At 40.8% G+C, this 23,671-nt stretch overlaps 1 protein-coding gene across 2 annotated transcripts; it reads left to right on the plus strand.

Annotated features, from left to right (window-relative positions):
• Window positions 1-119: 119 nt before the first annotated feature.
• On the plus strand, window positions 120-23,264 carry LOC138973411 (intraflagellar transport protein 46 homolog). 2 transcript variants are annotated; one of them, XM_070346132.1, is made up of 13 exons: window positions 120-184; window positions 3,430-3,535; window positions 5,456-5,491; window positions 10,307-10,398; window positions 15,614-15,768; window positions 16,331-16,405; window positions 16,865-16,958; window positions 17,396-17,530; window positions 17,876-17,988; window positions 19,027-19,093; window positions 19,823-19,883; window positions 20,306-20,409; window positions 21,561-23,264. In XM_070346132.1, exons 1-13 carry the CDS (start codon window positions 152-154, stop codon window positions 21,636-21,638), a joined length of 1,149 nt encoding a protein of 382 aa, XP_070202233.1. In that variant the 5' UTR covers window positions 120-151; the 3' UTR covers window positions 21,639-23,264. The 2 variants fall into 2 exon arrangements, with proteins under 2 accessions (XP_070202233.1, XP_070202234.1); XM_070346133.1 differs by lacking the exon at window positions 5,456-5,491.
• Window positions 23,265-23,671: the final 407 nt, after the last annotated feature.

The raw sequence follows: 23,671 nt of genomic DNA on the forward strand, positions 1-23,671 counted from the left end.
ATAATGTCAGTAATGTTGAACTTTATTTTTTTCTATCATTGGTATGAAAAATAAGTATATTTGAGATTAAATTTAAAAAGAGTTTGATTTTAGTTCGAAATCGTGCAGTTTGCGCTAGCTCTGTATAGACTGCGTTCCAGAGGCAAACAAGATGAATAGTGGTGATTCTGACGAGGATCGACAGGTATTAAATGATACAACTGACAATTGACTGGCACCGATCAGAGTTTATGTGTATTGTATTGTTTATTGTCTAATGTTTATTTGTTTCCTGCTTCAAAGCAGAGCGTTCATTCGATACATTCACCGGTTGCTAAGTTGGTGTCTGTGGACGCTTTCCAGATTTTGTACACAGTCCTGTAAGTTGTAAGCCTAACTGACATTTTACCTATTTTAATTTTAATCTAATTCAGTCCGGACTTGATTATTGTTGAAAGGTGGGAGAGGAGGGGGGATGTTATTGCGCCTTTTTTTTATAATGATGTTTTCCTTCTAAACCCCATGTAAATGATGTTAATTAAAGACAACTGTACAGTTCATTCCGTAACTTGAATGGTATTGGTAACATGACTTTTTATGATTACAAGAGTAAGTTCGGCAAAATCAGAGGCTTAGATTGCAGTAGAAAAACGTCCCTCCACTTACAGCGCTCACTTCGGACTGGGTGGCCGAGTGGTAACGCACTTGCGCTCGGAAGCAAGAGGTTGCGAGTTCGACCCTGGGTCAGGGCGTTAGCAATTTTCTCCCCCCTTTCCTAACCTAGGTGGTGGATTCAAGTGCTAGTCTTTCGGATGAGACGAAAAACCGAGGTCCCTTCGTGTACACTACATTGGGGTGTGCACGTTAAAGATCCCACGATTGACAAAAGGGTCTTTCCTGGCAAAATTGTATAGGCATAGATAAAAATGTCCACCAAAATACCCGTGTGACTTGGAATAATAGGCCGTGAAAAGTAGGATATGCGCCGAAATGGCTGCGATCTGCTGGCCGATGTGAATGCGTGATGTATTGTGTAAAAAAATTCCATCTCACACGGCATAAATAAATCCCTGCACCTTGAATATGTGCGCGATATAAATTGCATACAAATAAAAAAAAAATAAAAAAAATATATCCCTGCGCTTAGAACTGTACCCACGGAATACGCGCGATATAAGCCTCATATTGGTTGATTGATTGACTTTTCATATACAGTCGAACTCGCTTAAGACGAATCACTTGGGATCAGGAAATAAGTTCGTCTTAACCGAAATTCGCAATAAGAGAATTGATTGATTTTTTTACTGTCACAATTTTAGAAGTAAAATTTAAAAAGTCGTGTAAAAGCATGTACATGTACATTCTGATCAATCTCCGATTTCATGGTGTCCCCCAGTTCTGGTGCATGTACTACTCTGGCCAAGTTTCCTCTCAAGACATCAAAGAGACCGCCCCATAGGTTAAATTCCCCATAGGTTAAATAGTGACCCGGGTGCAGGAAGTGTTTCCTCTCTCATATGAAAGGGGAACCTGACCTCTCATAGCTAAAACTGGGTCTATGACCCCTGGGAAGAAGGTCAGTGTCTATAAAGAAGGCCACCCAGCCATCACAATGGACCTGCCTTTGATCTCGCCTCACACACAGATCCTTGTAGCCTTGTGACTTTTAGAGACAAAGCGGCTCTGGGGCGATGAAAACGTGTTTGTTAAAAGAGGGGTTCGTTATGCAAATGATATGATATGTCAATCTCGGGACGAGTTTAAAGATTTCGTCATAAGCGTGAGTAAATTACAGACATTATGCATGCTTGGGAATCCAAAAAGTGCTCGTCATAAGCATAAATTCGTTACAAAGAATTCGTTTCAAGCATTTTTTGTAAGCATGAAGAAAGAGGTATTCAGTTGGGAACTTAAAACTAATACGTTATAAGTCAAAATTCGTAACTAGCGTGTTCGTTTTAGGTGGGTTCGACTATAGCTAACACAAATGTGTGTCACTGACTTTTAAGTCAAGGAAAATTAAGGCTCCCCTATAGGGAAAACTATACCCACCGGGACTGTATAAAATTACTTTACCTTACCATAACATGTGTATTAAACTATTATACCTGTTTCTTTTCCTGCCAAGAGGTATGATGCTTCCAAACATCTTGTGGATATATGTGGCACAGATTTCCATCACACTTTAACACAGTTGTGCTTGTTAAATTACTGTTGTCTGGTTCACAGGCCTTGGTTGACCACCAGAATCAACCCTATGATATTGATAAGTCCTTGGACATACTAACACTTACTAACTATACTCCCTGATGAGCATTTAACACTGATGTTGTTACTTTTGTCTTGTCCGCAGAATCTGAATCTGATTCACCAGAATTAATAGTAAGATGAATCCCTAAATATGAGCACTTACTCCCTGACGGTGCGACTTTAACATTGATGTTCTTGTTGAGAATGACAGTCTCTGATTCACCAGAATCAACCTTGCCATATGAGTCCATATAGACTAGCACTTACTCCCTGACTCAGAGTTTAACAGTGATGCTGTTGTTACCAGTTCTTGTTGTCTTTTTTAGAGGTAAATCTGATTCACCAAAATCAACTTTACAATGTGTCCCTAGTCATGCCAGCACTATAATCTCCCTGACGCCAAGTTTAACACTGATGATATTGTTACTCCTGTATGTTGTTCAGGCTCTGATTCACTAGAATTAGGTCCTTATGATGAATCCCAAGACTTGCCAGTACTTTCTCCCTGATGCCAGGTTTCACACTGATAATGTGTCTCATTGTTTTCTGATCTATCAGAATCAACTTCACAATGAATCTCTGGACATGCAGCCAGCTTTTCCTCACACAAAGTTTTTACACTGTTGACGTAATGTTACTCTTGTATTTTTTACAGGCCCTGATCAGAATCAACTTAACGGTGAGCCTAGATTATTTACAGCACTCCGTCACACAAAGTTTAACACTGATGACGTTGTTACTTTTGTTTCGTTCACAGGCTCTGGTTGACGAGAATCAACCTTACGATGAGCCTATAGACTTTCAACTACCGCACTCCGTCACACAAATTTGAACTCTGTTGACGTTGTTACTTTTGTTTTTTCTACAGGCCCTGACCAGAGTCAACTTTACGATGAGCCTAGACTTTCGGCTACAGCACTCCCTCACACAAAGTTTAACACTGTTGACAATGTTACTTTTGTTTCCTTCACAGGCTCTGGTTCACGAGAATCAACCTTACGATGAACGTTGACGTGCAGTTACTAAGCTAGCACTCTATCTGTCATATAAAGTTTAGCACCGATTTTGTTGTTACTCTTGTGTTTTCTACAGGCCCTGACCAGAATCAACTTAACGATGAGCCTCGACTTTCAGCCATAGCACGTGTCCATCACACTAATGTTAACACTGATGACGTTGTTACTTTTGTTTCCTTCACAGGCTCTGGTTCACGAGAATCAACCTTACGATGAATCCCTGGAAGTTCCCGACGCAGAGGAGATTGCGAGCACTTACTCCCCCACGCCACGTGTCCCCAACCCTTCAGGTGAGAATTGTGTAATGTGTGTCTTTACAGTGGAACCCCCCTTTTAAGACCTCCAACAATCTGAGAAAATCAGGTCTTAAGAAGGAGGGAGTCTTAAAATGGGGGTAAAATTACAGAGGTTAGGAACAAAAAGTCTCAAAAAACAGGGTCTTAAATTGGGGGATATTAAAAAGGGGGTTCCACTGTATCCTTCATCTGTGTAGAGCTGGATCAGGGATGCTTAAGTTGTGTGCAGCGTACAGTGGAACCTCCCTGTTATGGCCTTAGATAAATTTGAGAAAATTGTGTCTTAAAAGGGAGGTTTTTGTGTTGTTTTTACCAATTTAAAGACGTTCCCAACAGAAACCCTGAAAAAGTATATAGTCTCAAAAGGGATATGTCTTAAATAGGGGGGGGGCGGGGGACAAAAGGGGAGTACCACTGTGTTATTTTTGTTGCATGTCTGCCTACGCTTTTACCTTCAAACAACCCAGTGTCCAATGGGTTACGCTTGTATCATGAAATAAAAACGTGAGAATGAAGTGCTAAAAGTGATGATTGATCCATTAAGTTTGATTGATGTAGTGCTGTCCAATTACTTTATTCTGCTTTGATCTGTTCAGCAATTACATGTACTGGTAATAGAGAGAGTGGCAGGTGGAAGTTAAATACATCATTTGTGACCCTCCACCACGAAATGAGTCGCATGTCACCTTGCGCGGTTCTGCGCTAGGCTTAATAAAAGTCCGGAGAGTGTCTGGTAACAGTGTGAGGGTCACCTTAGTCACAGGCTTATAACTCAAACAGTTTTTGGTCTTTTCTAAAACGGTTTTCACCACTGGATAGAGCATAAAAACCGCTTTAGGAAAATGTAAAAATATGAAAATCATGCAAAAGTGACATGCGACTCATTCCGTGGTGGAGGGTCACATTTATACTTGTGTACAAATGTGGGTACACTACAGTGGAACCCCTGTTTCAAGACCTCCCAGAATCTGAGAACATTAGGTCTTAAAATTAATAGAGTGGTAGTCTTAAAGTGGATGTAAATTTACAGAGGATATGAACAGAAAAACAAAAGCATGCAGTCTTGAAAGATTCCAGAAAGTGTTAGATTGGGGGTGGGGATGATGGTTCTTTAAAAAAAAAAAAAAAAAAAAAAAAATAAACAAATCCCTGCGCTTGGAACTGTACCCACGGAATACGCGAGATATACTAAGCCTCATATTGATTGATTGATTGATTGAAAAGAGGGTTCCACTAGCTCATTCGGCTCAGGTGTGGGTGAGGAGGTACCTTGGGAGTAAAGGAAAAGGGAGTGGGAGTGCAGGTGGGAGCGTGATTTTGAGCTTGAAACTGAAAGGCGGAGGACAGAAAGAATTAAAACTCAATTTCTTTATTGCAGTCGTTTGCGTCTCTTTACTGTTAGTCTTATGATTTCTCCACACACTCCACAACATGAAGCATCAAAAACTCACACTGACTTTCCGCCCAGTATCTTTATCTTCAATTTGTCAGCTTTTGGGTTGTTGTCTTTGTTCATACCATGTTCATAATAAGTTTTCATTCCCCCTTTTAGTGTGACATCTGATCATTCACGTTTTTAGTGTGACATGTTTATTCATATGTGTACTTAAAGTGTTAATATCTGATTATTCATACTTGTATTGTTTTGAGTGTAATGCCTGTTTGTTTATTCTGTTATTGCAACATCTTTTTGGTCACAGTTTTAGTGTAACAACTGTTTGTTCATCCTTTTATTGGTGAGGTGTAATCTGTTCATTCATATTTTTAGTGGAACATCTGTTAAATACTTTTATCAACATCTTAACATCTGAACAATCAGTCCTTTAATGTGACATCTGTTCCATGCTTTTGTAATTGAAAGACTTTGTTCATGCCATTGTTGACAATTTCCATCTCCATGTTTGGTCCTCACAGGGCGGGCTCTAGAGGCTCTTCAAGGCACTCGGCAAGGTGATCATTGCACATTAATCGTGCTGCTTTCATTTCCACCCAGACTGTTTCGCTTTCTGTGTCTGCATTGCCATTGTGTTAATTGTTTTGTTTTGTGTATAAATTTCATACAAGTACTGTGTCAAGCACAACCAACTGCTGTATAACAGTGCATGGGTATGTTACTGTTGTGAATGTAAACACTTTAGTGTGTGTGTCCGACAGTGTGTGTGTGTGTTTGTCAGTGTTGCCATTTGTTTCTGTGTTTCATTTTTATATTTAGTCAAGTTTTGACTAAATATTTTAACATCGAGGGGGAATAGAAACGAGGGTCGTGGTGTATGTGCGTGTGTGCGTGTGTGTGTGTGTGTGTGAAGAGCGATTCAGACAAACTACTTGACCGATCTTTATGAAATTTGACATGAGAGTTCCTGGGTATGAAATCCCCGAACGTTTTTTTCATTTTTTTGATAAATGTCTTTGATGACGTCATATCCGGCTTTTCGTGAAAGTTGAGGCGGCACTGTCACGCCCTCATTTTTCAACCAAATTGGTTGAAATTTTGGTCAAGTAATCTTCGACGAAGCCCGGACTTCGGTATTGCATTTCAGCTTGGTGGCTTAAAAATTAATTAATGACTTTGGTCATTAAAAATCTGAAAATTGTAAAAAAAAATAAAAATTTATAAAACGATCCAAATTTACGTTTATCTTATTCTCCATCATTTGCTGATTCCAAAAACATATAAATATGTTATATTCGGATTAAAAACAAGCTCTGAAAATTAAATATATAAAAATTATTATCAAAATTAAATTGTCGAAATCAATTTAAAAACACTTTCATCTTATTCCTTGTCGGTTCCTGATTCCAAAAACATATAGATATGATATGTTTGGATTAAAAACACGCTCAGAAAGTTAAAACAAAGAGAGGTACAGAAAAGCGTGCTAACCTTCTTAGCGCAACTACTACCCCGCTCTTCTTGTCAATTTCACTGCCTTTGCCATGAGCGGTGGACTGACGATGCTACGAGTATACGGTCTTGCTGAAAAATGGCATTGCGTTCAGTTTCATTCTGTGAGTTCGACAGCTACTTGACTAAATATTGTATTTTCGCCTTACGCGACTTGTTCATTCTCAGCTAAAACCTGGAGTATCGAAAGATTAAAAAAAAAAAAAAAATAATGCTCCAAATGAAAGCCGATGGTTAAAATGATTGTCAGACATTCTTGTGTCATCGGTTTGCATGTCATATTAAATCATGACTACGTGCAGTAGACTGTATCATCATTGCATGTCTTTTTTTTCTTCTTTTTTTTACACTTCGGTCGATACATACTCACATTTGCCTTCGAGTCACGTTGTTCCTCATCCATTGCCTCAGTGTTTATAAATTCTTCAGTCACACTTCTCTGCATGCTGAATTTGCATTGAAAAAAAACCTACAACCAAACCTCCAAGCATCCTGTATTTATCATTCATTAATTCACTGAATTTATTGTGGTGATAAATTCTTCAATCACGGTCCTTTTCTGCATGCTGACTTTGTACATGTACCAGTGATAAATTCTTCGACCACACTTTTCTGTGTGCTGAAAGACTACATGCAGTGATTCACTTTTAACCTACGTGGCACTTTATCGCCACTATGATTTACACGAGCAGTAAATTCTTCAACCACATTATTTTCTCTGCATGCTGATCTTGCAACAGTGATATATTTGTTGACCAGTGTCAATATTCTGCTTTCTGAATTTGCATTTGAATCTCTGAGTTTTCACATTTTAAAATAGTTTTAATTATGCAGAAAATTGACATGTTCTTTGTCTTTTTGAACATTTTCCACACTCAGTTTTCTGCAAATTTCTGCTGAGCAACTCTCTCTAATCTTTCTTTTCTCCCACTCATTTTGCACCTCGGGTCAGATGTGAGTTTTGGTCCGTTTAGCGACCTTGGACACTTGTGGAAGCAGCAACGGAAGAACTCCTGTGCGTTGAGTCAGCCGCTGATTCTTTTTGAATGTCACTTAATGTAGAAATGATCTGTAAAAAGCATGTTGTTGGTGCACATCATTGGCCATTTTTAGACTTCAGGTCTGACCTGTAGTAGTCTTTTGTTCTGTAACGAAGGCCACAAATCTATTATTGCACATGACAGCACTTGCATGCCTGGTCTCTGTTTTACTTATAGTTGCGACTCATATTGTGAGAATATTCTTGAGGAGGTTATAAATTCAATTCTTGACTGTCTGTTGTAATGTTTGATTTCACGTGGTGGCATCAGTGTTCTTCTTCTTCTGCGTTCGGGGGCTGAAACTCCCACGTACACTCGTGTTTTTTGCACGAGTGGAATTTTACGTGTATGACCGTTTTTTACCCCGCCATTTAGGCAGCCATACGCCGTTTTCGGGGGAAATCAGTGTTCATTACTTTCATTCAGTCTAAATGTCTTAAGAAAGATTCCTGAGTGCATTCAAATTGATTTGTATCTCTATATCTTTAAGTGTACTGGACATACAGAATCATATATGGTGTGTAGGGATTTTAAGTGAAAATGAGGTAAAGGTCCTATAGGAAACCTATAAACCTCATGAACTCCTTTTAAGGTCTCAGTATATATATGAAACATAAATGGTCTCTTATGTAAGTCTCCTATATGAAACCTATAGGTCTCTTATGTAAGTCTCCTATATGAAACCTATTGGTCTTTAATGTAAGTCTCCTATATGAAACCTATTGGTCTCTTATGTAAGTCTCCTTTATGAAACCTATAGGTAGGAATCCTATTTGGAACCTACAGATCCCTATATATATGGGATTCCTGTAGGCCTCTGCATGCATACATGTTTATGAGTCTTATGACACTTATGGTTTTCATGCTGAGAAAGGGAGTACATGGGAACTGGAGTTCAGCTAGATTACAATTAAGCTTCATCCGGCTGTCTATGTGGCGAGCGGCAGAGCAATAAAGTTTCCCTCTTTTTCTTCTTCTCGTTCGCTTACACTTGGAGTCCAGCTCTGGTTATGAAGCTGGTGGTGTTAAGTTTCCCTCAATACAACAATCATAATGAGTTCTATTCGATCATGTTATCTCCACACTCAGAAATTCAATCCCCAGTGTTGTCTAAAAGGATCACTCCACCTGTTATAAGGTACTACAGGCTGACTTGTTCTATGTTGGCTGGTGACCAGTAATGAGGGGACAAATTACCAGAAATTACAGGATCAAGTCTCTTGTACATGTTCTTTGTTGTTGTTAGTTGTACTACTCGCGTATGAAGTTATACAGGCAAACCAACGCTCAGAGAGCAGTACTGATCGACGGATACTGGACTAGTACTTCAATTGGTGTGTGTCGACGTGGCATTTACTGAAATTGATGAATTATTGTGGATGTTATCTTGTTGTTTGCTGCGGATTAATTCTGTTTGTTATTAAAATTTCATTTGCCATACATATGTCTACGCGATGTTACTGAGATTGTTACTGTGCTGTGGATGTTATCTTTTTGTTCGCTTAAAATCAGCGTTTGTTAAATTTCCTTTGCCATATATATACACGTCTATGTGGCGTTACTGAGATTGTTTAATGTACTGTGGACGTTATCTTCTTGTTTGCTAAAAAGTTTTGTGTTAAATTTCATTTGCCATGTAAGTTGTCGTCTAGTACTTTGTGTGTTGTAAATTATTTAATGACAGTCTCATTGTTGTGTTGTTGCTTTGGTTTTCAGATTTCAACATCGTTTGCAGAGTTTGATGATTATATTTTTCATCTACTGACAGCATGTGCAGAGAAGAACATTAATGCTTTTGTTTGTTTGTTTGTAAAAAATATTGTTGTTTTGTATTTGACTTACTTTGATAAAAAATGTAGGACTCCGGCAATTTCTGAAGAAAAACAACAACAAAACCTTTTAAGTAGTTGTCCTTTAAAAATTTTAACTTTTTTAGTTTAAAAAGGATAAACTGTGCAGTTTACTGTCAGTGAGTAAAAACAACAAAATAAACTTGTTATTTTCATGACTTTGACATGGGGATTTCTTGAGAAGGGAGCATCAGTGTTGTCAAAATAAGGACAATATAAGGACTGAATGTTTTATTGATTTTAAACTCACATGGACAGAGTAGGTTTTAACATTATGAGGCAGAAAATTGACCTCAACTCTCAGATACAAAGTACTCTCTGAGGTTTTAAGAAGGCGAGAAATGTCTAGAAAAGAAGATAAAAAAACAAAGGATTACTGTACTCACCAATACAAAGACGACACAAGACGATTACATTGAGTAATCGTCTTGTGTCATCTTTGTATTGGTGAATACAGTAATCCTTTGTTTTTTTAACTTTGTTCATCTTACCACAGTCACTTCGTTGTTTAGATTTAGAAAAGAAGAAATAAAGGATGGAAATGGAATGCTTAATTGTCCTAAACTTTAAAGGCCAATAACCCAGCCCTCGGCAAACTAAGCTCGAGTTTCTCATTCCTGGCCATGCTAAATTTAGCTCTGTACCTTATAGTATAACAAGCCTTGGTGTCCTGGAAACGGATGTTCGGCTTTAAAGTTTCACTGAATCATGATCAAACGTCAGGCCTCCGTTAATAATTGTCTAAAGTGCCAAAAGAATATTCAATAATATTCCTTGCAGCTCTCTATGTCATGTAACTATGTTTTCTATATAATTTAGAACATTTACTTTCCAGTGTAGGTAATGACCTTTGTGATTTAGAACACTTAATTCCCATTGTGACATTGATGACCTTTATAATTTAATTTAGAACACTTAATTCCCATTGCTATTAATGACATTTGAAATTTGACTTTTTGTTTTCAAACAGATCTGGGTCATAGCCGAGGCAACTCCCCGCCGCAGTCAGCCATGTCAGACCCATCGGAGGACCCCTACGATGACAAACCTGCACCCATGCAGGTAGTGTGGCAATTTGGATAAGTGAATAGACGATGTTCGGAAATAACTCTTTGTGGACAAATAAAATCAGGTTTGTATGGCTTGTAAAACAGTGAATTGCTTTTAGTAAGGCAAGCTTAATTTTTACGCATACTCCACGAGTTTCAGACACACCCCTCGCTAGCCGCTGGCCTATTATATGTCACTTGGGATAAGCTTGACTCACTACAAGCAAGAGCAGTACTCTGAGTCTTTGACAATCCATACAAACCTGACAGAGTTACATTACCGAACATGGTCTCATCTCTGAATCTCATGTGGATGTGTGGGTAAATGTTTGCCAATCTCCATTCATTCCTTTGTCTTTCCTTGTCCAGTTTTATGGTTGTACATGTACTAGACATTTTCTCGACAGATTTGCAATATAGTTTGCATTAGTGCCACGCCTGATCATTTTCAGAGGGAATCGTCCAAGAAACGTCACAGATGTAAGGGATTAAAACCAAGGATATTGCCAGAAAGGTCATTCGGTCCAGCGCAGCAGACTGAACTGGCACGCTTTACTATCGCTGTGTGTGAGTGGCATGCCAGTTCAGTCTACTGCGCTGGACTGGGTTTTGTCAGTTTTGATGTTGGAAGACCTGTTTTTCGTTATTGTTGTTTCGCGTTCACATCTCCCTACGACCCAAACGCGTTGTTGCTTTTGTACCAAATTTGATCCCCAATTGTACTATTCATTTGTGTTGAAGTGTGCAAAATGCTGAATTTGTGCATCCATACTGTACACAGTTATTACAGTTTAATAAAACTTTTCTGAAAAGTTCCAATACATCCAACAATCTCATAAAAACGCCATGATATTTTACACACATTTTGGCAGTTGTGTTATCAATACTCATGTTAAATTTAAAAACAATACAAACAGCCATTACAGAACTAGAGGGTTTTTACCAACATAGCCCACACAAAAATTACGCCAAAACGAGGCTGACACCGGTCTTCTTTAAAATGGCAAAACAACATTGCTAGTCACAACAGCTGAACCAAATAAATGTGTATGGGTAAAAAATGAGTTGTTCTTCCATTTGAGATCCAAAACTGTTGTTTATTTTGATTTTTGTGTGTATTTTAGTGTCTGCTTCAGTTTGCTTTTGCGAATTTGATTTTGGGGCGTGTCCTAGATCTCCGATACACTGCATACAAACTAGATGATGAAAAATGAAACTCTGTTTTTCATACGGTTGTGGAATAAATTACCTTTCTGGCAATATACTTAGTGTTAATAGAACTGGCCGCATCACAAAGATCTGCAGCTAAATGTATCTGTGTATTTTTTTTATGACAGGTAAAGTGTAGTCTTTTCATGTCTTGTTGTGTCCCCTATCCTGCCTGTCGTGTGCTAGGAGCCGCCAAAGAAAGAGAAGGGGGCCAAAAAGGGCCCGATGAGGCGGCAAGCCCTCCTGTCGGCCAGGTCGCAAAAGAAAGCGGTCATCCAGGAAGGTGAAGGTCAGGAGCCTCAGCCGCCAGCCAATCAGGTGGTCAGCCCCCAGGCGCAAGAGAACCCGCAGCCGCTGCTTCCCAAAGTTCCGGAGGGTGGGAAATCGCTGACAGCAAGCTCTCTACCCCAGCTTGGACCCAAACCCCCGCAGCCACCAGGGCAAGCTGCAGCAGAATACGCAGGGGGAGGAGCCCCACCGGCACAACCTATGCAGCAGCCGCAGCGCCCCCAGATGACGCTGCAGCAGCAACAGCAGATGATGATGATGCAGCAGCAACAGCAACGGATGGCTCAGGCTCCCATGATGCCTCGCATCCCCACCCAGCCGCAGCAGCAGATGCAGCAACAGATGCCGCAGATGCGAGGCCAGCAGATGACCATGCAGCAGGCAGCCATGCGCGCCCGAGCGCAGCAGATGTACGCTGGGCAGATGCAGATGCAACAGATGGCGCAGATGGTTTACATGCAGCGCATGCAAATGATGCAGATGCAACAGATGGGGTATAGGATGCCGCAACCCGCTCAGCCAAGTGGGGGAGGGGGTGGGAGTGATGATGATGAGGAGGATGAAGAAGAGGAGGACGATGATGATGATGAGGACAGCGAGGAAGAAGACAGTGATGACGATGAAGACGAGAACATGGATGAAGAAGAAGAAGAGGGGGAAGGGGAAGATGCTCAGGCTGCGGCAGAAACAGTGCCAGCCGAGACAGAGGGAAAGGCGAAGGAGGTAGAGACAGTAGGCGGGAAACCCATTGCAGTACCGCCACCAACCCTCACCCTACAACAGGAAGACGGCAAAAAGAAGAAAGCAGACGCCAAGAAAAAGGACAAACCGAAAGATGAGAAGCAAGGGCAAGAGACGGATCAACCCAAACCAGCCAAGCTGGGCAAGCTGAAGAAAGGCAAGAAACGCAGGCTGACCACCAAGCACCAAATTCCACCAATCAGACCACGGGGGGTCGTGAGAGACAGCACGCAGGACCTCGGAGAGTCCGGTCTCACACCAAGTCCATTTGGCACTCCAAGGGACGCACTCCCGGACATTGCTGGCATCAAGAAGGTACTCCCGTGGTGATGGGAGTGCTATCATTCCGTGGATTGTGGTGTGTGCGGGCCTGGCTTTGGCCTGGGATAGTTTGGTTGCAGTGCTGGAATTTTGTGCTGGTGAGGGATGAGTTTCAGAATGTGAGGTTTGTGTGAAGGTACAATGTTATTGTGAAATAAGGTTTGAGGTTTTGATAAGAAAAGTATTTGTAGAATTTACAGAGAGGTTTTTTTCTCCGTTTGGTGTGTGTGTGTTATTTTGTCTGGTAGAGGATGAAGGGTGAGAAATGTGATATTGGGAAACAGTTTCAATTAATGGTTTTGATAACACTAACAGAACTGGTAATACTGCTGTGGTAAGGAGTTTTTTTTCAGGTTGTTGAATGATTGTCATCAACTGGGCAAAAATCTTGCATTCCATTTACAAGGAGCAGGTTGACAGTTGATGATTTGCTGTGTTTTTGGCGAAGGTTTGAGTGGGGTTGATGGGGCTGTTGGTGACTTTGAATCTGTTAAGTATTGGGGTGTGCACGTTAAAGATCCCACGATTGACAAAAGGGTCTTTCCTGGCAAAAATGTATAGGCATAACAAAAAAAAGGTCCACCAAATACCCGTGTGACTTGGAATAATAGGCCGTGAAAAGTAAATATTCGCCGTAATGGCTTCAGATTTACTGGCCGATGTGAATGCGTGATATATTGTGTAAAAAATTCCATCTCACACGGCAGAAATTAATATGTAAAGCGCTTAGAGAACGTCAACGCTATATAAATATCCCATATAAATAAATAAATAAATAAATAAATAAATAAATAACAAGAGTCAATACTTTAATTATTGTTTTCTTGTCAAAGTACACTGTATTTATCAGGGACCTTTTCTTTCTTTTTGTATTTGTTAACACCTTCGTATGTGTAATGCATAGGTGGATAATTTCTTTACAGTTTACAGACATGACTTGAATACAAATCCTTCTTCTTTCTGTGCTTTATCTTGTCGTTTTCTTAAAGGTAGTGTATGATAGTGCTGGACTTGGCCAGGGAAGCTAAGGTGCTTTCCAAGAATTAATTTTAAACAAATAAAAATGAATGTTGTTTTTATTTCTAAAGTGTAGTGCATACATCCATATGCATCAACCACAGAGAAAGAGACTTGCACAGGCACTTTAATGATTATATGCCAGTAGCCAGTAGCTCCTTTTGAGTTCACTGGAGTGAAATACAAGTCAGTGTGAACTAAAGAAATAGATACAAAGAGAGAGAGATTATTGTTAGTACTGTTTGCTCTTATCAGCAAATCATTTTGTCATTTTTGGCTCACGTAAGTGTAGCCTATGCGATGATAAACTTTGTCTGTCTGTGCGTGCGTGCGTGCGTGTGTGTGTGTGTGTGTGTGTGTGTGATAGAAACTTTAACATTTCCGAGTCTATGGATTACGTCAGTCTCGGTCAAAAGTGTTTGACGTGTGTGATAGAAACTATTTGAAGACGTCACATTATGACGTAAGAGGGTTAGACGTCACGCAAAGGAATTACTGAAAGTCTCGGTCATTGTTATTGTGAGCGGGCCGAGACTACTTGGCAGATCCAGGGTCTCGCTTTCTTGCACAGTTTCACCTATGCTTACTGTGTGTGTGTGTGTGTGTGTGTGTGTGTGTGTGTGTGTGTGTGTGTGTGTGTGTGTGTGTGTGTGTGTGTGTGTGTGTGTATGTGTGACGGAGTGATTGAGTTTGTGTTACTGTTTGTCGATTTCTTACGTGAGCCTTGAAGGCTTCGCCTCTTGTTCTATGTCTGAACATAACACTTTGTATGTAGCCTTAGCGACCATTTAGAAAATCTCCACGCGTCTCGCGGTGTCACGCGGTGCGCTGAAACAGAGAGTCTGCTATCTCTTCCTCCCCTCTCCCAACCAAGCTTGGAAATGGTCCATAGACTGTATGGGTGGAAGTATTTCCGTGATATTTCTTGACAACAGACAATGTTGTGAAACAACTCTGTCAAGTTTTCATGGGTTGTGGATGAGTGTCTTTCCCTTTTTTCCAAAGAAACACTGAGACAAGACCACAATGTCATGACTGTAGCTTGTCTCAGTGTTTCCATGGACATGAAGCAGGGAAAAACACTTCAAACCAGCTCTTCCAGAACCCATAAAAACCCGACACAGCTTTCTTTATTTCTTTCTTTCTTTCTTTATTTGGTGTTTAACGTCGTTTTCAACCACGAAGGTTATATCGCGACGGGGAAAGGGGGGAGATGGGATAGAGCCACTTGTCAATTGTTTCTTGTTCACAAAAGCACTAATCAAAAATTTGCTCCAGGGGCTTGCAACATAGTACAATATATGACCTTACTGGGAGAATGCAAGTTTCCAGTACAAAGGACTTAACATTTCTTACATACTGCTTGACTAAAAATCTTTACAAAAATGGACTATATTCTATACAAGAAACACTTAACAAGGGTAAAAGGAGAAACAGAATCCGTTAGTCGCCTCTTACGACATGCTGGGGAGCATCGGGTAAATTCTTCCCCCTAACCCGCGGGGGGTCCGATCAGAGCTATTTCCGGAATTCGTCAGCTATTCTTCAACAACCACACTTTCCCATTTGCGGAATAAATATATACATAAGTTATTTTCGGAATTTCAGGCAGCCACATTCCTTCTTTGTAATATGCTATAATTTCAATACAGAGTCTGCAGCCAGGCATTCAGCCGATCCCAGCCGGACGTGGCCAACTACCACCGCAAAGTCAGCAGTTCAACTCGGAAGATGAAGATGATGACGACGATGATGATGATGATTCTGACGATGATGATGACGATGACGAACACCCTCAAGTGGAAGGGTGAGTGTGAAGAAAGAAAAGGGGATGGGGGGGGGGGGGGGCTACTCTTTTCTTTGGTTAATCAGAAAAATATTAAAAGACAGACAGAGGCACGCATGTGCACACAGTTCTTTTTGTAATACAATCAGAAGAAAGTGAACAGAAGCTACCACAAACACAGCTGCAGAAGGAAAAAGAAATAAGTATGTATGCAGAAAAATAGTGGGTAGGAAAGGGTTGGGGTGAGGAGATACTGGGCTAACATTATTTTTCAGTTTATCAGACACACACATTCACACACACACACACACACACACACACACACACACACACACACACACACACACACACACACATACATACACACACACACTTCATTGTGTTAAACAAACAACAGAACAATAAACTTGCACACAAAAAGAGACAAATTGCAGAGTAAACAAGAAGTAAATGTATGGTGTTTATATAAATGTGTGTGTGTTGTATAAAAATACACATAATAAGTTTGTTGTACTGTGCTTTTCTTTTCTTTTCGAAAGAGAACATGATATTATTAATCATTACAACTGACTTTCTTTTGCAGAGCATACGACCCAGCCGAGTTTGAGAACCTGTCTGTGACTGCAGAGATCAAGGAGTTGTTCCAGTATATTACAAGGTGCGGTGCTTGTTATTCTTTCTGCACATTTGTTTTATGCTGTGTGTGGGTGTTTGTGAGTGTGTGTGTGAGTGTGCATAAAAAGAATCCTTTTAGCATAGACTATTAGTAATATTGTCTGCATGTAAGTCAGTGTGTGGGAGAGGGTGTATGTGTGTTTGTTTTTGTGTGTGTGTGTGTTACATTAATATGTTTGTGTGTCTGTGAGTCTTTTCTTGAAGTGTTTTTACACTTATGTGTGTTCTTGCGTATGTATGTGTGTTAGAATGCATTATGTAAATTATATCAACGCACCCTTGTGCAAGCTGTTGTGTTTGTTAGATGTGGATGATATTGTTTCTCTGCCTCACTTTGTGCATTGATCATCTGTTGAACAACCATGTGAAAAAGGAATGATGGTTTTGTGCATTGATTGTCTGTTGAACAACCAAGTGAAAAAGGAATGATGGATTTGTGCAGGTACACTCCTCAGTCCATAGAGCTGGACAACAAACTGAAACCTTTCATCCCTGACTTCATCCCCTCTGTTGGCGACATTGACGCTTTCATCAAGGTGAATGAGTGATAGACACTTTTTTCTGCTTCACCTTTGTGTGTGTGAATTTGGGTGGGGTGGGGGGGGGGGGGGACATCCATGTGTGTGGTTGTTTTTGTATGTGAGTTTGGGTGTGTGTGTGTGTGTGTGTGTGCTGAAGTTGAGTGAGGTGTGTGTGTGTGTGTGTCTCTTTGAGTAAAAAATGTATTCGTTCTGTCTTGGAACAAATATTCCAATAACTGACCGCTCTTGTTTGTTTAAAACAAATTGTGTTTGAGCATAAAGATTTGAACAAATACAAACATAAATGAAGCTGTATGTGTACCATCATTCATGCATGTGTCCGCATGCCTATGCCGTTGTGTGTATAGGGGTGTGTATTTGCCTACTTCACTGCATATTTTCATCAGATTTGTACCTTCATGCCTGTATAACTCGGTGTGTGTATTGTATAGATACCTCGTCCGGACAACAAACCTGACACGCTGGGACTGACAGTACTTGACGAGCCGTGCGCCAAGCAGTCAGATCCCACTGTTCTCGACCTACAGCTTCGAGCCATCTCCAAGCAGACCACTGCCAAATCACTGGTAGGTTTTCACCTTAATCGCTGTCATGCAGAACATGGTAACTTTTGCCAAATCACTGATAGGTTTGTCAGTGAACATTGAAAAAAGCGTTTCTTTGTAATGTATTGGTAAACTTTATCGACGGTGCGATCGACGCGTGTGAAGCATGCTTGAATCGATGTTCAAATGCTGTGTGGAGACCCTCATTTTTCTGAAAATGCTCCAAGTTTGTTTGAGATCACTCCAAGAGCAAAACAGGGGTTCCCAGGTCTGGAGATGTCTTAAATGGGGGTTCCACTGTATATTCAGGTAAATGTTGCTTTTTTTCTATGAGAACGTGTTGACCAGCAGGTGTGTGTCTTGCAGGTGGTGAAGAGCCTGGACAGTGCGGAGAAGAACCCCAAGGCCATCGATAACTGGATCGAGAGCATCAGGGAGCTCCATCGCTCCAAACCCCCACCCAACGTTCACTACTCACGGTAGGTAGATACCATAGACACGCATACTGGCAGACAGACAGTCTCACACATACTGGGAGACACACACACACACACATACTGGCAGACAGACAGACACGCATACTGGTAGACACACACACATACTGGCAGACAGACAGACACGCATACTGGTAGACACACACACATACTGGCAGACAGACACGCATACTGGTAGACACACACACACATACTGGCAGACAGACACGCATACTGGTAGACACACACACACATACTGGCAGACAGACACGCATACTGGTAGACACACACACATACTGGCAGACAGACACGCATACTGGTAGACACACACACATACTGGCAGACAGACAGACACGCATACTGGTAGACACACACACACATACTGGCAGACAGACACGCATACTGGTAGACACACACACACATACTGGCAGACAGACAGACACGCATACTGGTAGACACACACACATACTGGCAGACAGACACGCATACTGGTAGACACACACACACATACTGGCAGACAGACAGACACGCATACTGGTAGACACACACACACATACTGGCAGACAGACACGCATACTGGTAGACACACACACATACTGGCAGACAGACACGCATACTGGTAGACACACACACATACTGGCAGACAGACACGCATACTGGTAGACACACACACACATACTGGCAGACAGACACGCATACTGGTAGACACACACACACATACTGGCAGACAGACACGCATACTGGTAGACACACACACATACTGGCAGACAGACACGCATACTGGTAGACACACACACACATACTGGCAGACAGACACGCATACTGGCAGACAGACACGCATACTGGTAGACACACACACATAATGGCATTGTCTGTTATTGTCTCAGACTTGCCTCACACTAAACAAATATTCATTTATTAATTTTCTTGTGAAGATTCAGCTACTTGCATTAAGTCCCTGGATAAGACGCTTTACCAGAACAATGTATTTTTATCGTTAGTCTTCAATGTCAAATTCTATCTTGTTCTGAATTTGTTTTGCAGAAATATGCCTGACATTGACACGCTGATGCAGGAATGGCCGCCAGAGTTTGAAGACCTTCTCAAAGAGGCAAGTAAAAGGGTAGAATATGCAAATTAGAGAGCTTGAAGGAGAGGCAGGTTTTAGAAAAGAGACTTCAACTTTGTCAAATTAATGAAGGATGTTGAATTAGCTGAGCCCAGACTTTGAGTCTGATTGAGTGGTGATATTTTAAGGTATTGTTGGTCTCAAGCTACAGTGAACCTGTACGCCCTTAGATGCTGATCCTCACCTTTTTCTTCTTCTTCTTTAGCGTTCCAGAATTTTCTGGTAACGCGTGAGCTCGTTTGCCCATTTGGGTTCCCCACACTATACTCTGATAGCATAGTCAGCTTCACTCCGCTTTCGTTGAGTAGGCATGCTGAGTATTTTCGTGTTTCCATAACCCACCGAACTCTGACATGGATTACAGGATCTTTTCCGTGCGCACTTGGTCTTGTGCTTGCGTGTACAGACAAAGGGGGTTAAGTCACTAAGCAGGTCTGCACATAAGTTGACCTGGGAGATCGGAAAAATCGCCACTTTTAACCCACCAAGCGGCAGCGACCGGGATTCGAACTCACGACCTCCCGATTAGGAGGCCGACGTCTTACCACCACGCCACTGCGCCCGTCCGCTGATCCTCACCAGAATGGAATGGGAAAATTATTTCAATGTGAACAGCAACCCCGAACAATTCTGTGTGCTTTCTAAGTGACGTAGCTGTTAAGATGTTGTTGAGGTAAATAAATAAATTGTCTTGTTTTGTTTTTGTTGCAGATTTCCCTTCCTACTGCAGACCTGGACTGTGACCTAGGAAAGTTCACTGAAATCATTTGTTGTAAGTTGTGCCAAGTAGAATAAAGTTTTTTAATTTTATTTTACCAGCAGAGACTGTACACGGGGGTGGGGAGATAGCTCATTCAGTAGCAGCGCTGGCTTCCAAAGGAGTTGGTTGCATCCAGCGAGGGATTTATTTCTATCTATTCGGTGTCAGGGAAGAAAAAAGGGATAGCATGGTACAATGTACTGTATTCAGCTGTAGTAACAACAACATTTGTAATTGTATGTGTTTGTTATAAGTCCCCCCCCCAAAAAAAAATAAAAAAAAATAAAAAAAAATAAAAAGGAATTGCTTTGATAATGAAACTGATGACAATGATACTGCAAAATGCAATGATACCACTCTCATGAATCATTGAAAGCGTCAACAACACTGACACAGATTCTGATCATCATGATTACCAGTATCAATATGTGCAGCGATACTGGACATCCCTGTGTACAAGAACTCCAGTCACCACAACGAGAAGATCCAGGCCCTGCACGTCTTGTTCACACTCTACTCAGAGTTCAAGAACTCACAGGTAATAGGTCACAACACTTAATAATAACAATAAATACCTTTTTATTATGCAAATCTCATTCATTGGCTCCATGGGGTTTACAATTATTTTCATCCCATAACAAACATGCAAAAATGTAACGAGCACAAAAAAATCAGACAGATAACATACAAAGGTGATACGTCCTCACTTTCTCAACATCCCCTCTCCTCCTCCTCCTCCTCCTCCTCCTCCCCTGACACACACACACACACACACACACACACTTTTGTCTGCTCAAATGTCTGTGTTTATGTTCTTTCTTTACTTTATTTGGTGTTTAACGTCGTTTTCAACCACGAAGGTTATATTGCGACGGAGAAAGGGGGGAGATGGGATAGAACCACTTGTCAATTGTTTCTTGTTCACAAAAGCACTAATCAAAAATTTGCTCCAGGGGCTTGCAACATAGTACAATGTATTACCTTACTGGGAGAATGCAAGTTTCCAGTACAAAGGACTTAACATTTCTTACATACTGCTTGACTAAAATCTTTACAAAAATTGACTATATTCTATACAATTAACACTTAACAAGGGTAAAAAGAGAAACAGAATCCGTTAGTCGCCTCTTACGACATGCTGGGGAGCATCGGGTAAATTCTTCCCCCTAACCCGCGGGGGGTTGTGTTTATGTTGACAGCCTGCCTTCAATTTTTTTTCCTGACAACACCTCCTTATCTGTCTCTTTTCCTTTGTCTACCCTATCCTCCCTTTTCCACCACCCCTCCTTCCCCTCCACTCCTCAAGATCCCAAGAGCAGAGCAAAAGTCTAAGAGGTTGAAAACACGAACACACACATACAGGAAAAAGAAAACAAAATGGGGTTGCTCTGTACCGTATGGTAGCTCGATTTCCCCAGCGAGAAAGCAGCCCCACTGTCCACGAGGGGTGCCGTCACAGGACTATGTGATACCTTATCCTAATCCTTATCCGTATCCTGTGTGTTGCAGCATTTCCAAGCTCTGGCAGCAAACAAAATTAAAAAAAAAAAAATTGGGGTAGCTTCCAAACTGTATTGCAGCTGGCTTTCCCCAGTGTGCACGTGAAAGCAGCCCGATTTTCCATGAGGATGACATCACAGGACTTTGCCATTACTAGTATCCTTATTCTTATCCTTCTGTGTGTTGCAGCATTTCCAAGCTCTGGCAGCCAACAACCAAATAGACAACGCCCTGAAGGATGGGCAGGGCGACCAGATGTTCCTTTGAGCAGCGCACTCTTTTTCTTCATCACATTCCATTGCATCATTCTCCTTTGTGGAGAATACTATTCAGTGCTGCCGCTACTCATTCTGCAAAGTGGAATACAGTGGAACCCCCCTTTTAAGACCTCCAGAAATCAAAGAAAGTCAGGTCTTTTTTTTTTTTTTTTTTTTTGCTTAACGCCCAGCCGACCACGAAGGGCTCAGGGCGGTAAGTCAGGTCTTAAAAAGTGGGTCTTAAAATGGAGCTTAAGAACAGATGTTAGTTATGAACAGAAAAGCTGTAAAAGCAAGGTCTTGAAAGGGGGATTTTAAAACAGAGGTTCCACTATAGACGAATTCCAAAAATAACTCTAGTTTTTATGGGCTGTAGAAAATTTAAAACCAGTACCCCTATTACACAATACGTTTTCCACATAAGGTATACATAACATTTCACAGAACGTATACATAATCCTTCGGTACAGGTACAAAATTATGACAAAGCGCAGCCAGCTAAAACAAACAAGGGAGGTGGAAGGGGCAGAGGCGGTAAGAGTGAAGAGCGCTGCGGCGACGCGGGCGCAGATAAAAAGCCAAGTGACCGGTCAACTAACTGCTGGACAGTCAAATACCTGACATCAACTCACACAATTCAAAAATGCACTATAAAAAGCATGCAGGAAATAACGCACGCTTCTGACCGAGGGGTTGTGACTGGTGGTACCCACCAGCCACGGGCACAGTAAAACAAGTGTTTAAATTACATTTATACTAAATAACACCAAAACTATTGATGGTCACAAACTGAAAATGGTCTTCAAGGAGTGTGGGATTTGCTGCATTTTTTTTTTTTGCCTCAGGAGAGAAATGTTACTTTATCAAATGAAGGCCTGAAACATAGATTTTTGCTAGGCTGTTTCCTGCATTATGATGACTGATGCTGCGCTGGGAACTTCAAACCTTGTCTGAAATTTAGCAGGTCTGTCACATTCGTTACAGCAAATTAGTATGGCCCTCTGTGTATTTAAAAAAAAAAGAAGAGTAATGTTCTTTCATAATCCAATCTGTTTCTTAGCCGGGTGAAATCGCATCTTTTTCGCTTGTTGGTTCTGTCTCTGGGGTAGTTATTGGTGATGTTGATTGTTTTTACCGTAAGATGCTTGTGATAAAATGACTACAAACATTGTTTGTCTAAACATTAGTTCATTAGTTGTTGTATTTTAATTCACTTACATGTCTAATTGAAATATGTTGACATTTAATGTTGCTGAAAGTTTGGATATTTGATGTGGGACTATGTTTGCATTTATGCATGTAAAGGCATTCCCAACAGAACGCAAATCTTGTTTCTCAGCAAGTGACTTTGGTATGAGAACGTTTGAATGAAGGACTTTAATTTGAACTGAAAACTGGAACACTCAGTAGTTAATTGAAAACGTTAGGTACTGAATAAAAACGAAAGATCATTTAAAACATTATTCTCTTTGATAACAATTTAATCCCCATCGATTGAAGGTTTGGAACATGAGTCCATTTGCATTCTAGTTCTGTGATAGATATAACCCGTATCTTTTGTTTTTGAGATGTTGTTGAATGTTGCTATGTCGATCTTATTCCGTCCAAGAAAAATAAACTCAAAATTTGTTCATAATATTTTGAAGGTAGCTTTGTTTTTGTTTGATTGGTTTTGCAGTTGTCTGTTGCATGTGTTCCATATATGTTATGCATTGGTGGTCTTGTCTGTGTTTTGATTATGGTGCAGTCGTGAAAATTACTATAAGTATCAGGGCCGGACTAGGTAAGTACTAGGGGGGGTGGAGGGGGGGGGGGGAGGGGGGGGAGTTGCAGATGCGCAGACACTTTGTATAGAAAATCTGTGAAAATATAATCATAATAGGGGTGAGTGTGGGGCTATAAAACGAGGGGTTATAAAAGGGGGTTTCCACTTTTTTTTTTTTTCTTTTTTTTTTTTCTTTTTAAAAGCAGACAAACTCTCAAGTCCTTAATGGCTAAAAACCGTAGGACTTTTAATATTAATTTTACTACTTGGGGGGTTTC

This window comes from Littorina saxatilis, linkage group LG8 (assembly GCF_037325665.1).
Source record: "Littorina saxatilis isolate snail1 linkage group LG8, US_GU_Lsax_2.0, whole genome shotgun sequence".
Lineage (NCBI taxonomy): Eukaryota > Metazoa > Mollusca > Gastropoda > Littorinimorpha > Littorinidae > Littorina > Littorina saxatilis.